At 40.8% G+C, this 20,973-nt stretch overlaps 1 protein-coding gene across 5 annotated transcripts in view; it reads left to right on the forward strand.

Annotated features, from left to right (window-relative positions):
* Positions 1–20,973, forward strand: part of PHACTR2 (phosphatase and actin regulator 2) — a 222,614-nt gene that overhangs the window by 136,431 nt on the left and 65,210 nt on the right. For 4 of the 5 annotated variants that reach the window (XM_027551746.1, XM_027551745.1, XM_027551748.1 and 1 more), the window contains exon 3: positions 20,228–20,308. The exons of the other annotated variant lie outside the window; for it this stretch is intronic. In XM_027551746.1, the coding sequence (XP_027407547.1) occupies positions 20,228–20,308 (81 nt within the window). The remainder of the gene's footprint in view (positions 1–20,227; positions 20,309–20,973) is intronic. 5 annotated transcript variants of the gene reach the window in all.

Genomic DNA, 20,973 nt, shown 5'->3' on the forward strand with positions numbered 1-20,973 from the left:
ATGTTGAATCCTCTCATGTATAAACTGATGTCTCTCCATTTAACGAGCTCATCTGTTTCTTTCATTTGTGTTTAGAAATTTTTTAGAAAACAGCATTAGGTTTATTCCTATTTCTTTCCTATTCTTTCTTTTTAAAAAGCTATTGTAAATGACATTTTAAAAATGTCTGTTTGCAATTGTTCACTGCTACTTTCTAGAAATACAGTTGTATCATGCTACCTTGCCAAACTTACTAATTCTAGTAATTTTTTTATTATTTTCTATCTAGATAATTATTAATATATCATCTATAAGTAGGGATGGTTTTATTTCTTCCTTTCATGTCATTTTTTACCCTTTTGCACTAGGTAGGGCTTCCAGTATGATAGTAAGTAGGAGTAGGTGAAGGGGAGAGTCTTACCTTGTTCCCATTCTTACAAGGAAGCATTTATGAAGTATGATGTTAGCTGATGGTTTTTTTGTAGATACACTTTATCAGGGTGAAGTAGCATACAATGCCTGAATTCCTAAGATATTATGAATAGATGTTGAATTTCTCAAATATATTTTCTGCCTCAATATATATAATTATGTTTTAATAGTTTTTCTTCTTTAGACTATTACAATGCTTGATTACATTGATAGATTTTTTTTGAATATTGAACCAGCTTTCCTAGGACAAACCCCACTGAGCTGTAATTTATTATTCTTTTGTATGATGCTGGGCTTTATTTAACAATATTTTGTTGAAGATTCATGATGTTGGTCTGTAGTTTCTTATCTTGTACTGTCTTTGCTTTCTTTGGTATCAGTGTGATGCTGATCCCATAGAGTGAGTTAGGAAGCCCTTCTTTACCCTTTCCCTTTCTATTCCTGAAAAAGATTATGCAGACTTGGCATTATTTCTTCCTTAAATGTTTGATAGAATTCACCAGTGAAACCATCTGGACTTGAAGACTTCTTTTTAAAGAAGGTTTTAAACTGCAAATTTTATTTCTTTAATTATTATAGGACTATTAAGGTTATCTCTTTTATCTTGGGTGCATTTTGATAGGACCTCTGGTGCTTTGAATGGAAAACAGAGGGAGGCCCTTCCTCCAGATTTCTTTATTGTTAACCAGCAACCTCATCAAACCAATCAATCCTAAAGGAAATCTACCCTGAATATTCATTGGAAGGACTGATGCTGAAGCTGAAGCTCCAATACTTTGGCCACCTGATACAAAGAACTGACTCACTGAAAAAGACCCTGATACTGGGAAAGATTGAAGGCAGGAGGGAAAGGGGGCGACAGAGGATGGGATGACTGGATGGCATCACCGACTCAATGGACATGAGTTTCAGCAAACTCTGGGAGACGGTGAAGGACAGGGAAGCCTGGAGTTCATGAAGTCGCAGAGTCAGACACAACTTAGTGGCTGAACAACAGCAACAATCTCATCTCCTTCATTGAAATCCATGTTCATATTCTAAATTCTCAGTGAGTCCTACCTAGTTCATCCTATGTTGAATCTCTTTTACCCACTAGCAATCTTTTTTTAACAGCTTTGTTAAGACATAACTTATTTACCATGAAATTCACCTGTTTAATGTGTGTAATTCAGTGCTTTTAAGTAATAGTCACAAGCTAATGCAGCCATCATCACAATCAACTTTAAACAGTTTCAGCATCCTGAAAAAACCCCATTCCATTAGGGGTCACTCCCCATTTTCTTCCCAACCCCCAGCTTTATTTTCTGTCTCTATAGATTTGCCTCTATAGATCTGTCTCTATAGTTCTGCCTATTCCTGATGTTTCATAGAAATGGAATCATGTAATAAATACGTGGTCTTTGTGACTGGCTCCTTTCAGTTAGCATACTGTTTGCAAAGTTTATCTATGTTGTGACATGTGTCAAGATTTAATTTCTTTTTATCGTCAAATAATGTTTCATTGTTTGAATAAACCACACTTTACCCAGCAGTTGACAAACATTTGAGTTGTTTCTACAGTTGGCTATTATGAATCATGCCGCTGGGAACATTTGTGTATAAGTTTCTGTGGATGCATGTTTTCACTTCTCCTGATTATATAACTAGAAATGGAATAGCTGAGTCGTATGAAAATTCAACGTTTAACATTTTAGGGAACTGCCAAGATTGTTTTCCAAAGCAGCTGCATCATTTTACATTCACAGCAGTCGTGTATGAGGGTTCCAGTTATCCACATTCTGGTGGTATTTGTCCTTGTCTATTTGTCTTATTGTTACCATCCTGGTGGATATAAAATTGATCCCCTGGCACTCTAGGTTCCTCTTTTACTGCCTTTAAAAAAAAAAGATTTATTGGGGTATGGTTGCTTTACAACCTTGTGTTATTTTCTGCAAAATAAATCAGCTGTACGTATACATATATCCTCTCTTTTGGATTTCTTTCCCATTTAGGTCACCACTTAGCATTAAGTAGAGTTCCCCATGCTATTCACTAGGTTCTCATTAGTTGTCTTTTTTATACATAGTCATGTATATATATGCCTTACTTTGTTTTCCATAGCATGTTTTACCTTCTAACAGTTATTATCCTTTCTATTGTTTGTTATCTGGCCCCACTTCCTGCTAGATTATAAATTCCATGAGGATGGGGATTTTCATTTTTGTTTTTTTCCTGATAAAATCCCAAGCAACTAGAATAGTGCCTGGTTTATGTTCAGCATTCAGTAAGAGTTTGTCAAATGAATGAGTTAATGAAAGGCTCTGGGTGGGCCTTACCCTATCCCAGTATGTGTGCTGTGCTGTGCTAAGTCGCTTCAAGATTGCCGGGAGAAATATCAATAACCTCAGATATGCAGATGACACCACCCTTATGGCAGAAAGTGAAGAACTAAAGAGCCTCTTGATGAAAGTGAAAGAGGAGAGTGAAAAAGTTGGCTTAAAGCTCAACATTCAGAAAACTAAGATCATGGCATCCGGTCCCATCACTTCATGGCAAATGGATGGGGAAACAGTGGAAACAGTGTCAGACTTTATTTTGGGGGGCTCCAAAATCACTGCAGATGGTGATTGCAGCCATGAAATTAAAAGATGCTTACTCCTTGGAAGGAAAGTTATGACCAACCTAGACAGCATATTCAAAAGCAGAGACATTACTTTACCAACAAAGGTCCATCTAGTCAAGGCTATGGTTTTTCCAGTGGTCGTGTATGGATGTGAGAGTGGACTGTGAAGAAAGCTAAACATTGAAGAATTGATGCTTTTGAACTGTGGTGTTGGAGAAGACTCTTGAGAGTCCCTTGGACTGCAAGGAGATCCAACCAGTCCATCCTAAAGGAGATCAGTCCTGGGTGTTCATTGGAAGGACTGGTGTTGAAGCTGAAACTCCACTCCTTTGGCCACCTGATACGAAGAGCTGACTCATTTGAAAAGACCCTGATGGTGGGAAAGATTGAGGGCAGGACGAGAAGGGGACGACAGAGGATGAGATGGTTGGATGACATCACCAGCTCCTTGGACATGGGTTTGGGTGGACTCTGCGAGTTGGTGATGGACAGGGAGGCCTGGCATGCTGTGATTCATGGGGTTGCAGAGAGTTGGACACGACTGAGCGACTGAACTGAACTGAACTGAACTGAACTGAAGTCGCTTCAGTCATGTGGTACCTTGGCAAATAAATTTGTGATTTGGAAAATGCTAGAATTTTTGAGGGGAACATCTATCCTCATTTTCATCTTTACTTCATGTTCATATCATTTTAGAGCTTCTTAAGAGCCTTAAGGAATCTTGAACAGCCAAAATAGACAAAATGAATATATCACCAAATTTAATGGACAGGGTGAGGGCCCATTCCTTCATGAATGGATGATGAACTTAAGTAAATATTACTGTCTGCACTGTGTGGTAACAGCCTTTTAAAGCTCAGTGTGAGGGCATCATTGACAAAAAACAGGAGGGTGGGCCTTGTGTTTTAGTTCAGCCATTTGTATATTTATATATTTTATAACTAAAGCTAATCAGACTAAATGAGAGTTAGAAATGCTGTGAATAAGAGATAATGTATAATAATCTTTCCATCATACTTTCTTGAAATGCTTCTATTCTGTTTTCATAAAGATATATGATGTTGTTTAAACAAATTTCCTCTATGCATTGAATGTGAAAGACACTATTTCTCTTCCTTTTTTTTTCTCCCAGTAGAATGAATTTTTTCTTGGTTTCAGTCTTTTTACTCACAAATGAATGCAAAGAGTCATTATGGTCCCACCTTTTTACATATGGAGTATTTATTATTCATTATAGATCTGTTTTAGGGGTAGAACCAATTTATGGGAAAGAGTAGATTACTGTGAGTGCTAACTTTTTGTATGTTTGTCATAATTGAAATTCATGGTTTCATAAATATGAAAACCTTCCATCACAGGTTTAAAATAGCCAGCTGCACAATGAATGACAAGCCATCATGACCCATCTCCTATAGATAACTAGAAACCATGAAACCTTATTTCTAAATGGAGTTGAAGAGACTCCTTTGCTTCCTGAACATTCTAGAAGATGTGATCTTGTTTGTTGAATCCAGGCTGAGCTCTAGGTTTAAATTTGTTGAACTATAGATCTGACTAGGATCTGAGGCCTCTCGCCTTTTCCAGGGGGAATTTAGGTTTTTCTAGGGCAAGTGAACTCACACGAGGCATTTTTGCTGAGCATCCTATGAAAACATCCTCAAACATGCCATGGATGCTGTATATGATATCTAATAATCAGATTTTGCTGATTATAAATGACATTTAAAAAAAAGCACACCCACTAACATGAAATATAGAATTGTTAACTCTTGATTCTTTTTTTCTTTGTCATATTTACTTCCTGAGGAGAATGTGGAGGAAAGGAGCAGTGTTCCCATTGATATTTTTAATAAAAAACAGCTTCCACAGGGATGAGACCTAGTGACTTTGTATTGTTTTAAAAGAGGATCTGATTGTTTATATGCCTTACTTGGGTGGATAATTTCCTAATTCCATTTTCCTGGGGAGTGGGGCCACTTTTAAACACTTTTAAAGGTACTACAGAGCTCCTTCTGGCCTGGCTCAGAGAACTCATGTCAGGAAAGTCCATTATTTTATTTCCTTTGCATATCATTTCCCTTTGTGGTTTTGTTTTGGTTTTTTTCATCCTGTGATACGAATCCGGTCTTTATCACTAAGGGCTAAGTCCTGGAAAGTGACTGGTTTTTGGCATGTTTTCCTGATTTGTTTCCCACTTGGAATATAAATTAGAACTTAATTTGTATTTCTCTTTGTTAGGTGAAAGGATTTTGCTCATCATGGTTTATAACTTTTTTTTTTGTCCTGAGTTTTCCTCAATTGCTTTCTCAAATTCAGACCCTTTAGTTTTTGAAATAGATATTTTTAAATTTTCTTTATTTGAAAGTATGTTTACCTAGTACCTATTATAAGATACGGCATGAGAGACTATGTGAGAAATGTGTGCTCAAGTCTCTCAGTCGTGTCTGACTCTTTGCGACCCCATGGACAGTAGCCCACCAGGCTGCTCTGTCCATGACAATTTCCAGGCAAGCATACTGGAGTGGGTTGTCATTTCCTCCTCCAGGGGATCTTTCCAACTCAGGGACTGAACCCACATCTCTTGCGTCTCCTGCATTGGCAGGTGGATTCTTTACCACTACACCACCTGGGAAGCCCAAAATGTGGAAATAGATGAGAATAAACACCATGGTTGGAGGGAAAACTGGTTTCTGGAAAAGAGTGAACACATAATACATCAGTGTAGTTAAAATTCTTTGAAAATTCCTTCTGATCTCTTCTTCATCTTAGATATGGCCCTCATCCTTAATGTAGTTCAAAACTATCTTATAATTTATTTTCAAAATTGTGGTAGAAGGCACATAAAACTTACCACCTTTACAATTTTTAAGTGCAGTTCACTAGGGTCAAGTATGTTTACACTGTTGTGCAACAGACCTCCAGAACCTTTTCATCTTGCAAAAGTTAAACTCTACCCATTCAACAGCAATTCGCCATTTCCTCAGCCCCATAATTTGTCTTAAAAAACCTTAAGTGAATCAAATGTAAAACTTGAGGGACACGAACTAAAACTTAATCGTCTATTTAAATCTGATGTTAGCATATTGCTGGCCTTACATAATCTTTCCTTGTTGTTTTTCAATTCAATGCTAAAACGTTAACTTTAGTTACTACATTATGAGGTTGAATAAATGTTCCCGTAGGGAATTCCCTGGTGGTCCAGTGGTTCAGTCTGCACTATCACCGCTGAGGGCATGGGTTCAATCCGCAGTCGGGGAACTAAGATAACACAAGGCACACCAAAAAGTTCCCTTTGAATAATTTACTACATGTGTAGCATACAAAGTGTTTTTTTTTTTAATACAAATAAAATAACCTTTATTTCTGTTACTCACTTGAAGTTTTATTTGTGATTAAATTTAAAGGAGGAACAAGAAACATGGATATTAATAATAACTAAATTCATGGGTTCGCAAAGAGTCGGACACAAGTGAGCGACTGAACTGAACTGACTGAACCCTTGTTGAGTTTTTAACCAGATGCTGTATTAAATGCTTGATGTCTTCCCAGTTACTCTGTGGGTCGGTCACTATTATAATCCTCATTTCAGTAATGGATAAACTGAAGCACAGAAAAGTTAAATAACTCACTCTAGGTTCCTTTGCTTGTGTGTAGAATAGCCTGTATTTGAACCTCAGGAACCTCAAGTCTTCATTCTTGACTCCTGTACCGTGCTGTTTTCTAGATCAATAAGCCTATGCATGCATGAATAAGCCTGTCAGGTAAAAATATGAGTATTGTCAAAGGCATATAGATATATAGAAAGAGAAGATGGAAAGCAGAGGAGGAAAATATCTAATACTTACGGGGTCCCTGCTGCTGCTGCTAAGTCACTTCAGTCGTGTCCAACTCTGTGTGACCCCATAGACGGCAACCCACCAGGCTCCCCCGTCCCTGGGATTCTCCAGGCATGAACACTGGAGTGGGTTGCCATTTCCTTCAGACACTTTATAAGACATTTTAATTATTCTAATGTCTGCGCCCAAATCAAGCTGCACAACCTCTATTTTCATCTGGAGAAACTAAGGCATGAAGAAGATGAGGAGTTTGCCTCTGATCACCTGCAAGTTGCAAGGTCTGAATTTGAGCTTGAGATGTATTTTTTAAAGGGCTAGAATATAGACTTTCATTTTCTATTTTCTAGCTTTCTTAAGCTAGCTTTATCACCACCATAATCAGAAATTTAGAAACAGAGTGGAAAGAATACTAAAAGGGAGCGTTATATCAAAGTGGAAAGTATGCATTGCTATCAGACTTTGAACATTATAGTTCCAGTTACAATGCAAAGGTTGTTGTTGTTGTTTAGTTGCTAAGTCGTGTCTGTCCGACTCTTTGCACCCCATGGATCGCAGCACACCTGGCACCTCTCTCTTCCACTGTCTCCCAGAGTTTGCTCAGATTCACGTCCATTGAGTCAACGATGCTGTCTAACCATTTCATTCTCTACTGGCACCTTCTCCTTTTGCTTTCAGTCTTTCTCAGCATTAGGGTCTATTCCAGTGAGTCAGCTCTTTTGCATCAGGTGGCCAAAGTATGGGAGCTTCAGGTTCAGCAACAGTTCTTCCAATGACTATTCAGGGTTGATTTCCTTTAGGATTGACTGATTTGATCTCCTTGCAGTCCAAGGGACTCTCAAGAGTTTCTCCAGCACCACAATTCAAAAGCATCAGTTCTTTGGTGCTCAGCCTCCTCTATGGTCCAACCCTCATATCCATACATGACCGCTGGAAAAACTATAGCTTTGACCATGTGGACCTTTGTTGTCAAAGTGATGTCTCTACTTTTTAAAACACCGTCTAGGTTTATCATAGGTTTCCTTCCAAGGAGCAAGCATCTTTGAATTCCATGTCTGTTGACACTGCAGTGATTTTGGAGCCCAAGAAAAGAAAATCTGCCCCTGTTTCCACTTTTTCTCCTTCTGTTTGCTGTTAAGTTAAGGGACTGGATGCCATGATCTAGTTTTTTGAATGCTGAGTTTCAAGCTAGCTTTTTCACTTTCCTCTTTCGCTCTTGGTGGTCTCTCTGAAGTGTCGGGCAGGCATCTTGGTTTAGTCTAGGCATGGACCAGTTTTTCCAGAAAAATACTGTTCTGTATAGATATTGTTCATTCTGTTGTGTAGGCAAGGTAGTTGGTAGAAGAGGGGAATGTTTAAAATGCTCAGGAGCACTAACTTCTTAGTCATTTTAAGGAAGCTGATCTGATTAGATGTGTTGTTGAGTTGCTCAGTCGTATCTGACTCTTTTCGATCCCATGGACTATAGCCCACCAGGCTTCTCTGTCCAAGGGATTCTCCAAGCAAGAATACCTGAGTGGGTTGCCATTTACTCCTCCAGGGGATCTTCCCAACTCAGGGATCGAACCTGTGTCTTCTGCATTGGCAGGCGGGTTCTTTACTACTGAGCCACCAGGGGAGCCTGATTAGATGTGTACATGAAAGTCATGAATGTGGACTTGGGGGTCAAGCCTGCTGAATCTTCCCACAGACTGGGTACTCACACCTCTCAGTTTTAATTGCTAATGTTTTAAGATATACTGGTCATAGGCTAACTAAATAGGTGCTAAATTCCTGAAATTGATATAGTGTTGTATCTCAGTTACATTTCAGATTTTTCCCAATTTAAAAAAAGCAGGCTGTTAAATATTTTTTTTAAAAATTGGCCTAATTTTCAGATGCTTTTAATCCTGGACAATGGAATTTGATATTTAAATGGGCTGCTGCTAAGTCACTTCAGTTGTGTCCGACTCTGTGCGACCCCATAGATGGCAACCCACCAGGCTCCCCGTCCCTGGGATTCTCCAGGCAAGAACACTGGAGTGGGTTGCCATTTCCTTCTCCAATGCATGAAAGTGAAAAGTGAAAGTGAAGCCACTCAGTCGTGTCCGACTCTTAGCAACCCCATGGACTGCAGCCCACCAGGCTCCTCCATCCATGGGATTCTCCAGGCAAGAGTACTGGAGTGGGGTGCCATTGCCTTCTCCATTTAAATGGGCGAGAATATCTTAATTTTGAATGCGTGTGTGTGCTCGGTTGTGTCCGACTCTTTGCAACCCCATGGACTATAGCCCGCCAGGCTCCTCTGAGGGGAATTTTCTAGGGAATAATACTGGAGTGGGTTGCCATTTCTTACTTCAGGGTATCTCTCTGACCCAGAGATTGAATCCATATCTCTGGTGTCTCCTGCATTGGCGGGCAGATTGTTTACTGCTGCATCTTCTTTACCGCTGCGCCACCTGGCAAGCCCCCTAATTTCCTATAGTTTAGTATTACTAAGGTCTCTTTCATATCCGCTCTTGGCTTGTCATTTGGCTACCCGATCAGTGTTAAAATGAGACATTGTCCCATTTCAATCTGTGTCAAATCCCTGAAATGGGTAAAACTGTCTTAAAGCAGATTATGGGGAAGTGTGTCAGAATCAGAAGTTCAGACTCTAGGTGTCTCTTCTTTCACGGGTATTGTTTACAGTCTTTTAGCTTAAAATATCTCTTCACCATTCGGAGCTGAGATTCATTTTTCGGTCACTTCTCTAGCCTTTTGTTGGGAGGTTAGAATTTAATTACTCTAAGGATGATCATCATTATCCTTCTATCACACATCTGTGCTTTTGCTGGTCTCACACTGTTTGGAGTTGACTCTCTTTGAATGTGAAGAAACAAGAAATGGAAACACAGAGACTTTCCATCAAACGGGGTGAACCCCCAGGGCACCTGTCTAGTGCAATCTTGCCTCTCCTGACTTTACGAGAGTCAGCCTGGAAGCGGGAATGACAAGCGGAGTTTCACGTAGCTCACAAATCCTGGCCTCTGATTACTCTCCTGAGATCACTTGTACTTCCTGGCCCATCTGGGATCGAGGACTTGCTCATTGTTCTAGTCCTGAACCTTTATCCCTTGGGAATAAACCCCATGAGTCCCTTTGGATGGATTTACCATGGCTGTTCCCAGCTCAACCCCTTTGGAAACAGCAAGGATTTCAGCTGCTACGCTGTTTGCACAAGGCAAAAGCCATCACCTCTTCCATCTCAGCTCCGTCACCTGAAATTTTAGAAGCATTAATAACTGTTCAATGAAAAAGAATGATGCTGAACAGTTTTTAAACATCCTATCTTTTGTGTAGAAAAGGGAAAAATTAAAATGAATGTTTGAATTTGCCTAAGAAAGTCTGGGAGGATACAAGGACACTAATAAAAGTGGTTATTTGCTTGTGGAGTAAAGGTGAGGTTCAGTTTGAATAGGTGGGGTCAAGGTGAGAGCCAGTAGGGAATAGAAAGAAAGTGAGTTTTTTTTTTCTACTTGATCCTTTTATAATCTGAACTATGAGAGTGTACTACTATTCAAAAATTGCCCATTGAAAATTAACTTTAAAAAGGTTTCCTTCTGAGACGATCTCTGTTACCACATATGCAGAATTTATAAGATAAAGCAAATGAATGTATATTAAAAAATAGAAGCAAACTTACAGATATAGGGAACAAACTAGTGGATACTAGTGGGGAGAATGAAGAGGTATGGGATTAAAAGACACAAACTATGTATAAAATTAGATAGGCAACAAGATATATTGTACAGCATAGGGAAATGCAGTCATTGTTTTTAGTAACTTTAAGTGGAGTATTATCTATGGAAATATTGAATATCTATCTGTGTTGTACACCTGAAACTAATATAGCATTATAAATTAACTATACTTCAACTTTAGAATATATATTTAGATATGTTTATATGTGCATAAACAATGAAAGAATATACAAATGACCAATAAGAGCAAGACTTCCAAATGTGTACTATATTTTTAAATTTCTGAATATGAATATTACCTGTACAAAATATTACCTAGTATTTTTATAAAATTTAATTTAATTTAATGCCTTGAAACAAAGCTATGATAACTGTTCATTTAATTGTTCGGGGAAAAAAAAAGGTTTTCTTCTGTCTCATGTCTTAAAGGAAAATTAAAAAGCATTGTAGCTCTTGAGAAATTTGAAATCTTTGTAATTATCAATTCAGGATGGAGAATGCAGGTGGTAGGCTTTTGTTCAGACACATTAGGGTTCAACCAGATTATAAATCTGTGACTGGAAAACATGTTTGGCTTAAGTCTCAGTGTCCTTATCTATTTGAGAGAAATAAGAATAATAATTGATTAGCCTGTCTTTCAGGAATACTGGGAGGACTGATGAGAAAATAAATACAAAAATGCTATCTAAGCACCAAATAAACAGATGCTAGCTGTCATGTTTTTGGAGGAAGTTGTGACATTGATTTCCCAAGAGGAAGAAGGGACCATAGACACCTTCCTCTTTCTTAAGGCCTTGAGGGGGAAAAAGAGGGTCTGTATAGTTCTTCTTTCATATTCCTGCCTTGAAAACTAGAGACTTCTTGGGTTCTGCTGGAAGAAAATTTAGCGTTAAAAAGCATCTGTTTAACACCTTGATTAGTCAAAGCTTTTCACTGCTGATGAATGGTAACAGGCTTTAGCAAATAGGGAATTTATTGGTTCTCTTAACCAAGAAGCCCCGGGGCAAACAACCTTCAGGCATGGAGTTGGATCCAGGTCCTTAGAAACCAAGATTAGGAATCTGTCTCCTCCTTTTGAGTCTGTATTCCTCTGTATTGGCTTTCTTTCTTCCTTCTTCTTTTTTTTAAGTTAGGCTCTCCTTTTTTGGAGGCAAAGTGACTGACTACTAGCAGCCCTGAAGCCTGTTCAGCTAGTTTTACAGATCCAGAAGAAAAAAAACACCTTTCTTTCCTGTTGTTCCACCAAAGTTCTTGGGCCTGAATCTCACTGGTGCGGTTCGGACACAGCCCCTCTCTGCACCAGTCACCAATACCTGTAAGATACCGGGCTCTGACTGGATAAGCCTGGGAGTCTTGGACCCCAGAGATGGGATTGCTTCACGCAGGTAACATGGACTCAGAGGGGGGAAGGTGGTTCCTCAAAGGCTACATATCATGAGGGCTATTTCTAAGATGAGTAGAAAAGGTAGAAAAAAGCTGTAGATATACCTCCTCTGCCTCCTTGTAAAAACAAAACAAAACAGAAGTGCACAGTATCTTCTCTGTGCATTGTATCGTTTTTGGCTTAGTGGAGATGAAATGATATGCAGAACTTCCCTCTTAGGGCTTGGACTTAGAGTCACGTGAATATGCAACTTTGTACACACAGTACACAATCAAAAATGTAGTAAGTTCTATAACTTAATAATAGTAGCTAACAGTAGCTAATAACAATAATAGTAATAGCTAACATGTATTCGGTGCTTTTTAGATTCTAGGTATTAATCTAACATTTCCACTTCTTAACTCATTTAACCTCCAGAAGAACCAGAAAGTAGCAGCTGTTATCCCATTTTATAGATGAGAAGACTGAGGCACAGATAAGTTATTTAAAACTTCTCTACTTAGATAATACACTTACAGTTACCAAGAGGGAAAGGAGAGGGGAGACAGAGAAATTATGAATTTAGGATTAACATATACACATGAAAAGCTGAAACTCCAGTACTTTGGCCACCTCATGCGAAGAGTTGACTCATTGGAAAAGAGTCTGATGCTGGGAGGGATTGGGGGCAGGAGGAGAAGGGGACGACAGAGGATGAGATGGCTGGATGGCATCACTGACTCGATGGACCTGAGTCTGGGTGAACTCCGGCAGTTGGTGATGGACAGGGAGGCCTGGAGTGCTGCGATTCATGGGGTCGCAAAGAGTCGGAGACAAGTGAGCGACTGAGCTGAACTGATATATATAAAACAGGTAAACAAGGACCTACTGTATAGCACAGAGAACTATATTCAATATCTTTTAATAATCTATATGAAAAAACCTTTAAAAGAATATATATATATATATCACTTTGCTGTACACCTGAAACGAACACAACATTGTAAATCAACTATACTTGAATGGGAAAAAAAAAATGCTCTAGGTGCTGAGAGTTATACATTTTACCAACCAGAATAGTGAGATCGCCGTGTAGGGGGCGCTGTTTGAAGAGGATTTAAAATTCAAGCAAGATTTCAGTGGAGAGGGAGAGGGAAATAGCCTGATTATAGGAGAAGGAAACAAATGAAGGAACGGAGTAGAGGTTAGTGCAGGAAGTGTTTAGGAAATGACAAGAAGCAATGGTTGACTTTAACTTTGGGCTTGTGCAAAAGTGAGATGGAAAAAAAAAATTTAGGGGGAAGAATGGCGCTTTGGGGCTGGTTATAAATCTTGGCTGCTGCTCCAAGGAGCTGGACTTGTTCTGGAGTCCGTAGGATTTGTGAGTAGGGGAGTGGCCTGGATAAACAAGAAAACAGCCAGACCCCTGAGTGTTTCGAGATGGAGATGTTGGCTTTATTTCTCTGCCTGACATTCTTGAGATGTTTTGGAAGGTTTTTGCAAACGTCCCGTTGGGTGGCATTTCGGGGGCTGTAGTTCTTTAAATGATTTAGCTAAGCCTTAGTGAAGGGTCTTTTAAAAAGGAGACCATTTCTTGACATTCTGCTTTCTGTACCGACTATTGGGGAGAGGTAAAGCAAAGCCAGGCGCTTATAGAACACTTTCCACCCAAGACAAGCGGGTCTCTGTGTCTGTCTGTGTTTCACAGTAAGGCCATTCAGTACTCAGGACCAAGAAGATAACATGGTCCGCTTATTTAATGGTCTCCTATTTGCTCTTCTATTTTGTTCCTACATTAAACGGTGTTAGAATCGAGAATTAGGACTCTCTTTCCTTGCCAAAAGAAAACACAAGTGGCTTGTTGACTGCAAGATTTATTCTCACAGATACTTCCAGAGTAATATAAAATCTTGGCCAGGCGTCCACAGAAAGGAGCCGGAGGCATATGCCCCAGCCTCCTTCCCTGAATGCGGGCTTGGTGCCCAGAAGGACACCATAAATCACTTATAATTTATGATGAGCCCCATCGTGTGCTACACCCTGCTAGTTGGCTGGTGTCTGTCCTTTACACACTGTGACCTCCCTTCTTCAGAACATAGAGACTTTTTCAGATGAGCCATAGGACGGAGAGTGGAGGATTTTCCTTTCGGCTGGTCCAGCCAAGCAGTCCAAGGGGGAGAAGACTGAAGACTCTTGTTCTTAGAGTTTAGCCACAGGTCTCGCCTGCACTTTCTCTAGACTGGAGGTGGGGAAAGGGCAGAAAGTAAGATCTTATTAGCCTATTTTCTTTTTTAACTCACTTTTTTAATCCTTTTTTTTTTTCCTCTAACAAATACACTTTTTTTTTTCCCCGAGTGTCAACAACCTGCAACAGCCAGGTGGTGCTGGTGGTAAAGAACCCGCCTGCCAGTGCAAGAGACGTAAGAGACTCGGGTTCAGTCCCTGGGTGGGGAAGATCTCCTGGAGGAGGAGATGGCAACCCACTCCAATATTCTTGCCTGGAGAATCCCCTGGACAGAGGAGCCTGGTGGGCTATGGTCCATAGGGTCACAAAGAGTCAGACACGACTGAAGGAACTTAGCACGCATGCATGCAGCAACCCGCAGAGCACTGATGGGAATACAGCAGTCAGTGGAGGCTACACTTATACAGAGGAGTAGGTCCTACTTGCTACTTTGTGTAAGTGTGAGTCCTGCTCTTAAGCAGAGTAGTAGGTCCCAAAATGTGCCAGGACACATTCTGTGGGTTAAGGATAAAGATCAGAAAAGAAACCAACTGTCCTCCATCAGGTGTGCGGGGAAAGACTTCAGATAAGGGGACCTTTGAGCAAAGACTTGAAGGAATTGATGAGATGAGCCATGTGGGGTTTGAAAAATCTCATCCGGTAAGGCCAGAGGCCACCAGGCAGGGATTGGCCTCAGGTGAGAAGCAGCAGGGGCTAGAGCAGAGAGAGCCAGGGGAGGGAGTGGTTAGGAGAGGATCAGGTTGGGGGGAAGGCCATCCTGCGTTGGGCGGCATCATAGAGACCATGCCAAGGAGCTGAGATATTATGCAGTATGAAATGGACAGATGTCTATTGGAAGTGTTTGGAAGATCAGTCTTTTTCAAATACTTGAAAACCCAGAGTTTTTCAAATACTTGAAGACCCAGAGTTTAAATGTGAAGTCAGGAAAATGGGACACAGTGCTCCCTTCACTTAGAACATGAACTGTTATACTCAGGATTGAACCATCAGAACTTTAAGTCACCCAAGGTGGGGAGTTAAACAGAAATCATGGTTTTGCACAAAGAATTACTGGCCAAGATGTGGAGAAAAGGGAACCCTCTGACACTGTTGATGAAAATGTAAATTGGAGCAGCCACTGTGCAAAAGAGTAGGGAGGTTCCTCAAAAAACTAAAGTCGAACTACCATATAATCAGCAGTTCCATCCCTGGGAATGTATCTAAAGAGAATGAAAACACTAATTTGAAAAAAATACATGCACCCCAGTGTTCACAGTAGCATGACTCACAACAGCCAAAATATGGACACACCTAGATGTCCATTAGTGGAAGAAAGGAGAGGAAGATGTGGGATATATTTACAATGGAATATTACTTGGCCATAAAAAGAATAAAATCCTGCCATTTGCAGCAGTATAAATGGACCCAGAGGTTATTTTACTTAGTGAAAAACATCAGAGAAAGACCAATACTATATTATCACTTATATGTGGAATCTAAAAACTGAAATGAGTGAATGTAACAACACAGAAATAGAGAGCCGACTAGTGGTTACCAGTGGGGAGAGGGAAGGGCGGAGGGCCAAGATGAGGTAGAGGATTAAGAGAGAGAAACGATCACGTATAAAAGTACCAAGCAGTAAGAATATGTTGTACAGCATGGGGAAATATAGCAATGTTTTTGTAATAACTTTAAATGAAGTATAATCTATAAAAATATTGAATCACTGTGTTGTGCAGCTGAAACTAATAGTATAAATCAGCTATATAAGAAAAGGGAAAAAGAAATCATAGTTTTCCTTGGCCTTGGTGTAAAAATCACATGTGTTTTTTTAATTAGGATAAAAGTGAGTAACTGTGAGCCATTTACTCAACTGGCAACAATACTTTTCGTGGAAAAGCCCAGCTATTCCATCCAGTGATCTGTGTCCTACAAGATTCTGGGTATGCTGCTGCTGTGAGTGAGATCCCCCCAGTATTAGTGCTGTTGTTGCACAGACGAGTGTGAGCTTCAGAGCTGAAGAGCAACTGGTGGATACCTAGGATCAGATTCTAGGAGGCTTCCACGACACGCTTAGCTCCCAGTGGACCCAGTGTCTCCTGTGCCGTTTTCCATTCACAGATGACTTGCTCAAGTCTGGAGCAATGGGGAGCGTGGCCTTGATTAACGGCTACAACTACAGGGACTGAGTGCAGTGTTGACTTCTTTGTTCAGTTGCTAAGTCACGTCCTACTCTGCAACCCCATGAACTGCAGCACACCAGGCTTCCCTGTCCTTCATTATCTCCTGAAGTTTGCTCAAGCTCATGTCTACTGGAAAAACCATAGCTTTGACTCTACAGACCTTCATCAGCAGAGTGATGGCTCTGCTTTTTAATATGCTGTGTAGGTTTGTTCTAGCCTTTCTCCCGAGGAGCAGGCATCTTTTAATTTCATGGCTGCAGTCACCATCTGCAGTGATTTTGGAGCCAAATAAAATAAAATCTGCCACTGTTTCCATTTTTTTCCCCATCTATTTGCCATGAAGTGATGGGACCGGATGCCATGATCTTAGTTTTTTGAATGTTAAGTGTGAATTCCTTCTTACAAGGAATAAAGTGAGAGTGATAGAGAACTGGAGGGGACTCTGCTGTAATGGGACCCTCTTGCCTTCAAATATCTTTAGACAGGTGAGCACATCTCAGGAATGTTCCTGAAAGGACTCTTGCTTGGTGTGGCATGTTGGACTAGAATGACCTCGCAGATTCATTCCAATGCAAAACACTTCTGGGCCCATGAAAAACTGTCTTGTGAATGTGTTCTGCAAACAGACAGACACTCTGTAAACATGAGGCACATATTTTAAAAGATGAAGAGTGAGATACTTGTTCTGGGAGCACGGTGGTTGGAACTTGGTGCCCTGACAGCATACCTTCCATGCTTAGTCGCCTGCAGTTTGTTCTCCTTGGCCCAGGACACAGTTATCTGCATCTGTGTTAAAAATGCCCTCAGCCAAAGACCAAACAAATATCCAAAGGCATTTTCCTATCAGGGCCCCTTTATGCGAGGTAGCACGAAAGAACTACGCTGTCAAGTTTGATTCTTGGCGACAAGCCAAGCTGCCACTTCTAGCTCCAGTATTTACACAGAAGAAAGAGGGGGGATTTTTAGCTGAGATTAAATTAGAATGAAAGCAACAGAAAACGTAACTCTCAAACTAAAGGATCCTCTGGGATCCATAATAGAAAGGCAGAAGCAACAAGGGGAAAAAAAATAAAAAATAAAAAAACAAGGGGATACCTTCTTGGCCCTCTGTTGATTTTCTTTTTTTTTAAGTTCAAGTTTGAAAGCTTTTAAAGGTACCCGAAGCAGAGATTGGACTTCCCAGGTGACTCTAGTGGCGAAAAACCCACCTGCCAGTGCAGGAGACCCAAGAGACTTGGATTCAATCCTTGGGTCGGGAAGATACCCTGGAGGAGGACATCGCAGCCCACTCCAGTACTCTTGCCTGGAGAATCCCCATGGACAGAGAAGCCTGGCAGACTACAGTCCATGGGGTTGCAAAGAGCCAGCCATGGCTGAGGCACGCATGCACAAACAGAGATTACAGAATGGCCTTGATTAATAATCCAGGATCACCCAATATTTGAGCTGGATGGGCTGTCTTAGTGGCCACTGAATTGCATCCCTCAGTTTACAGATAATGGATCAGAGCCTTGGAACCTGAAGAGTTCCCAGCGTCACACAACTGGCTGTGGAAGTTCTGGGACTAGAATCCAGGACTTCTGACAACTATTTTGGGTTTTAGGGCACTTTATCGAAGCAGCACACACAGTGAGAAGCTCTGCTTCCTGAGAACGAGGGACAGACAGCCACGATGACTGTGTTCTGTATCAGCAGTGCCCTCACTTTCCCAGGATGTGGCCTCAGCCCGTGTCCAGGGGCACCTGCAGCCTCGAGCTTAGTGCACACAGCTGGGCGAGAGGGAGGGCATGATCCGGGCCCACCCCCCAAAAGTGGGGGGCTGAGACCCCGGCTGCAAGAGGTCTCAGACGCCTTGGAGCCCCAGTCAAGCGTGAATGGGTTGTACCGTCCTCAGGAGACTGCAGTGGTGAGGGTCTGTCTTGCTGAACCTGCTCTGTCTGGGCAGGGCCCCAGCGTCATTGTTGGGGGGTGGCATTTGGCTTCCTGTGCTGAAGGGGGTTCTCTCCTCTTTGACAAAAGCTTGAACCCACTGAAGCTACATTTAAGTAACAGCACTCTTTTTTACAAACAAGAGCTCCCACTACGGAACAGCTCCTGCTGGCCCCCACACCCAGTGAACTTTGTTCTGTTGAAACTGCCAACTCACTTGTTTCTGGAAGGGATGTTGGAGGGTGGGTGAGTGAGCTAAAGGAAGGAGGGGGAGTTCTTTGTGTGTCTTCATGTGAACAAATGAGATGTTTATTATCATTCTTTTGACTTTTCATTCATTCACTCATTCATTTCCTCATTTGTTTGCACTGTGATTCTGCCCCAGCCCAGAAAAGTTCGACAAAACTTAGAACAAAGAGTACATATGCTATAAATAAAATGTAAATGAAGTCAGGTCCCTAAGAAGGAGGAAACAGAATTCATCCATGAATTGCCATATGAAATCAGTGGTATAAATCAAGCTTTACTCTGACTTTTCTGGCAACCAGGATACACAATTCCTAGTTATCAGAAAGGAGAAAAATATTCCGGTTTCTTCAAAAGATGCTCATTGTAGCTCTTCTGGGGTTCATGTCATTGCTTAATACAAAGCTGCTGATTCAAGGCACCCCCGCCCCCTCCCTACTCCCTCCCCAGTGTCCTAGCTTCAGGCCACCTGGAGCACCCCCAAAAGGTATGTTATTAGTGTCATTACGAGCTCTGTTTGTATGTGCTAAGGATGGCATAGGATGCTGCAGTTCATGGGGTCACAAAGAGTTGGACACGACTGAGCAACTGAACTGAACTGATGGCGTAGGGTAATGGAGTTCTGGTTGGGTCTTGAAATTATGTTGTCCAGGGTGACTTTAGGAGTTACAGATTACGAGGCCAGGAGTAGAAATTTTAGGGAGAGTCAGAATCTAGTCCCGCTGTGGCTACCCACTCTCCACCAATGAACCTTTCCTTCTCCTCGAAAGAGCCCTGGCTTGACCCCTTTTCTGGCCCTTTTTTGAGTGTCAACGTGCTTTCTTGAACAGGGCATCTGGAGGAAATAGAGTATGGTGGAATGCACTGTGAGGAATGTTGATTCAGAGAATTCGTAGATGGTGCGACCCTGTGTTAACTTGACACACCTTCTTGGCCCCTGAAAGTGGGGACTGCAGCTGGTGGTTACATGACATGTAAGGTTTAGGAACTAACACTATAGACATAGGGTGACTACTACTGAAGTCTCATCCTGAGCTCCTAAGCTCCATTCTGAAGTTACACCAGGAATTTAGATTTCTTCCTGAAGAAAAATCACTGTTGAGTTTCCTGTCCCATTACATTCTGTGAAAGTATGAATTGACTCCATCCTCCCAAAACTTGGTATTTGTCAGGGAATACTCCAGAATACTCTAGAACTTGTGAGTATGGCAGGGAAAAGAATTACATAAATGTCGGACTTCTGTAATAGACGGTGTGAGAAAGAAAACACTAGGAAAGTAGTCCTTCTGTCTGGGATTCAGATGAGTTACCTGAATGTCTACTGAAAGTTTGTTTTCATGTAAGAATGCATAGCCTCTGTATTCATTGTCCATTCATAAAAGCCTGTGTTTTAGAATGCATTAAGAAAGGAATATTTCAAAGTGAGAAGTAGCTTTGGTGCCCCATAGTTGATTTGAGATAATGTGTCTGAATTCTAGGCCAAATACCATCATTTGGAAGACAAGGCACAGCAACTGGGCTTCAGATCATGAACTTGGGTCATTTGCCCATCCTGATTATGTTGATTCCATTCACGTGGTTTGTGGGGCAGCTAGAAAAACTGAGGTCTGAGTCCTCAAGTGAACAGAATGAATGTACTCAATTCTATTTGGAATGTTTTTCATAATTATTTTAAACAATGAAGATTCTTACTTGTGCTTATTCTTTTTAAAAGTATTAGAAAGGAAGATTTCTACAAGACAAAGTAGAGAGGAGCTGATAAGAAGGGGAGTTCTTAAGGAATTGCCTGATCAAGGTGAGGAAATTAATCATACATTTAAAGTAATTTGATCCTTCATTCTTTGATCTTTCTTTCTTTCATTTTCTTTTGAAATTTAAGATGATCATGGTCTTCGGGAGATAAAGTTATGACAATCTGAGAATCTTGCTTTAATTCAGACAGCCTTTGTGGGCTGCCGGGTATCTAAGGTGTTCTAAAGAAGAAATTCAATGACCTTTTTGGTGAGTCCTTCACCATATGTCATCCTAAACCTAAAGCCTAACAGAGCTTCTCTGTGGCAGGAGATACAGACAAGATACAAATGTTTACCTGATTCATGCTCTGTTCTTGAACTTCAGTCTGTCTCTTCAAGAAAACTCAATTGTTTGAGTACATGCAAAGTTTTAGCTCTAAGTTTTAACTCATGCCTTTTGCTTTCTTAAGTCTACCAGTAAAAGAAAAAAGACATGATAAACGGACCTCTTGTCCTTTATACTCTATAATACACTCATGTACATTCAACAAGGCATGAGTGGGCAGATTACGTTAGTCTGCTTTATGCATCTCTCAAGTAATTTTCCCAGCTTTGCTCTCTTTTCATTTCTTCAAATCTGTCTCACCTTGTCACTAACAATTATTATTTCCAAGTATTTTATCCCCTACATCTAATCTTCTTCCCTTTATCCATCTATCCTCCCAAG

The sequence above is a fragment of the Bos indicus x Bos taurus genome, chromosome 9 (genome assembly GCF_003369695.1).
Source record: "Bos indicus x Bos taurus breed Angus x Brahman F1 hybrid chromosome 9, Bos_hybrid_MaternalHap_v2.0, whole genome shotgun sequence".
Taxonomy (NCBI): domain Eukaryota; kingdom Metazoa; phylum Chordata; class Mammalia; order Artiodactyla; family Bovidae; genus Bos; species Bos indicus x Bos taurus.